This window comes from Octodon degus, unplaced genomic scaffold, assembly GCF_000260255.1.
Source record: "Octodon degus isolate 3935 unplaced genomic scaffold, OctDeg1.0 scaffold00105, whole genome shotgun sequence".
Classification (NCBI taxonomy): domain Eukaryota; kingdom Metazoa; phylum Chordata; class Mammalia; order Rodentia; family Octodontidae; genus Octodon; species Octodon degus.
In genome coordinates this window covers 227,766-230,535 of record NW_004524681.1, presented here as the reverse complement: position 1 = coordinate 230,535, position 2,770 = coordinate 227,766, and the positions used below count along the sequence as shown (strand labels likewise).

General features: G+C 41.7%; 1 protein-coding gene across 1 annotated transcript; it reads left to right on the top strand.

Moving 5' to 3' along the window:
* Positions 1-216: 216 nt before the first annotated feature.
* Tube1 (tubulin epsilon 1) lies at positions 217-1,042 on the top strand. Its single transcript, XM_012516414.2, is given in 6 exon segments — positions 217-273; positions 275-387; positions 389-421; positions 423-617; positions 619-637; positions 801-1,042. Coding segments are annotated over 6 exon segments (582 nt in total). The 5' UTR covers positions 217-231; the 3' UTR covers positions 981-1,042.
* Positions 1,043-2,770: the final 1,728 nt, after the last annotated feature.

Here is a 2,770-nt window from a genome sequence, read left to right as displayed (position 1 = left end):
GCTCGCCGCGGCCACCAGGTGCCGGCCGCCGCCCGGAGCCCCAGCCTGTGCCGAGCTCTCCCAAGAAGCAAGCAGGAAACGTTTCGTGTGAATTCTTTTCTGTCCGATATGGGTCATGAGAATACTCTGGAAAGGAGTTTATGGCGAGGCAATCAGCAGCTTCCTTAGGAAGTGGACACCAGGACAGCTGGTGACGGCAGCACTGTTTCCAAACGGGCTGTCTCGATTGACATGGAAGAAGGGGGAGTGAATGAAGTTCTCCAGGGACCCCTGGAGAGATGTGTTTGACAGAAAGCAGCTCATCACTGATATTTCTGGCTCAGGAAAGAATTGGGCTGGAGGTCGCAAAGTTTTTGGCAATCTTTAGGGAGAACAAATTTTAGAGAAACAGAAAATCTGCAGAGCACTGTGATTGCTTGCAGTTTCTTCATAATCCACTCCATGGAAGAAGGAACAGGATGTGGACTTGGTATATTTCTTTTAAAGGTGCTTGAAGATGAATTTCCAGAAGTATTCAGATTTGTGGCTTCAGTTTACCCTTCCAGGGAGGATGATGTCATCACTTCACCTTACAATAGCGTTTTGGCAAGGAAGGGACTTAATGAGCGCGCAGACTGTGTTGCCCATCGCCAATCAAGTAAGAAATGCCTCTGAAGCTTGGGGACAAATGCCGTACACATTTGCTTTTCTCATCAAAGAGGAAAAATAACTTTAAATTATTTTTATTTCTCTGTCTTAATAGACTAATGTCTATGTCCACTTTTTAAATAGTTTTTCTCCTAATATTTTTCTTCCAAAAGTCGTTGTTTGATATCATTAGCAAAATAGACCTCGTGGTGAGTTCTGGAAAGTTGGGTCCAACTGTGAAGCCAAACAGACTGGTTACTTAGAGCGTTAGGGCTCTTAAGAAACCGCATAAGAAGCCCTTTGGTGCGATGAACAACACTGTGGCAAAGCTGCTGCTCCACCTAACGAGGTAAGCCAGTTTAAGAACAGTTGAAAAACTCCTATGCTTTTGACAGTGTTTGAAATTTCTGAAGTCACATTTTTATTTTTTATTTTTTTATTTTTAGTGAAGGGTCTACAGGGTGTGCAGGGTCTCACACTAGATCAGACTCGTAGTGATCCGCCTGTTTACAGCCTCCCAAGAGCTGGGATTACAGGCATGCACCACCACACTCAGTCTCCATGGCCGGTCTCAGTGCATCCTGGGGATGGGGCTGGCACAGCAGGCCCAGAGATTGGACCCCTGACCCCTGTGTCTGCTTGCAGGCACTTTAATCCTCTGAGCTATTTGGCCAGCCCGAGTTATTTTTCCAACTTGTAAGGGCTTTTTAAAATTTTATCCTAGTATTGCATTTTGCTGTCTTCAGTGCAGTGGCTTAGTTCACAGCATATATGGTATCCAGTACAGTGTCTGCCATATTTGAGTGATTAACCAGAAGATATTTGGGAAAGGGGTTAATTGTTTAAGACTGAGATACACCAGGAATCAGAAGCCATAGAGCAAATGTACTTCAGGATTTCTGGGGTCATTCTACCACTGAGTGAGTGGCAGATGGCCACGAGAGACCATGGGTGTGTATGGAGTTGTTACAGACTACCTGAGAAGTTTCAGCTCATGCTGGGAAGGATACTAGGGGGTCACGACCTCCAGAGAAAGAAACAATGCTAGACATGTGTGGATTTTGAGGGGGCTAGTGTTCAGTGGACTGTTTGTCCTCACCCCACTGCCTACATCCAGCACAGAATTCAGTGTTCTGTTTATTTCCCCATCTTCCACCTTGAGCAGTGAATACACCTTAGCTTGATGATTGCCACAACCTGAGTATATGGACAGAGAAGCCTCTGAAATAGGGCTACTTCACAGTTCCACAGACTACAAAGTTAGACACAAAAAGGAGTAATTTGAGGCACAAAGTGACTCAGAAACTAGAATTGGCTGGGGTAACTAGAGCCCTAGACACCCTTGAATGATCACTTCTACCAGTAAAGGTGGACCAGAACTCAAAAAAGTGAGTGCAGAGACAAAGTAGAACTTAGTAGAGACTCAGTATCCATCCCATGCATCTGGTGGATGCCAATAAATATTCCAGAATGTGGAAAGAAACGACTCACTCAAGCACATGGAAAAATTTTTGGACACATTTCTCTCACTCTTGCTCTCACTCTCACTCTGAGAGGGGAGGGTTGAAGGTGTTTTCTTTTTCCTTTCTTTTGCTCTTTTTTTTCTTGTTTTCTATTACTCTTATTTAATTCTATTACTTTTCTTTTGCTTCTCTTTTTCAGTTAATATTATGTATTTTTATTAGTACATGTTTACATTAAATAATGATTACATTCTTTTTGGAGAGTTGGTACATGTACATAACACATCTCAACTCCCTTTCCTCTCTCTCTCCCCTCCCTCCTCTTCCTTACATCTATTGATCTCCTTCACATTTAAATAAGATTTAAGTGATTTATCTTCATCCTAGAATCTAATTTTTACTTTGCTTTTTAATTATATTTTGGCTATCTCACAGAAGAGAAATGACTCATTATTTAAACCTGTATATCTGATTTATTTCACTTAACATTCTGGTCTCTGGGTTCACCCATTTTTATACAAATGACTCAAGTTTATCTTTTATGGTACAGTAGTAGCCTATTGTGTATACCACATTTTCCTTATCAATTTGTCTGAAGGACATTTAAGCTGCATTTATAATTTAAATATAATGAGTTGTGCTGCTATGTAAAAATGGGTATGCATGTATCATTGTACTAT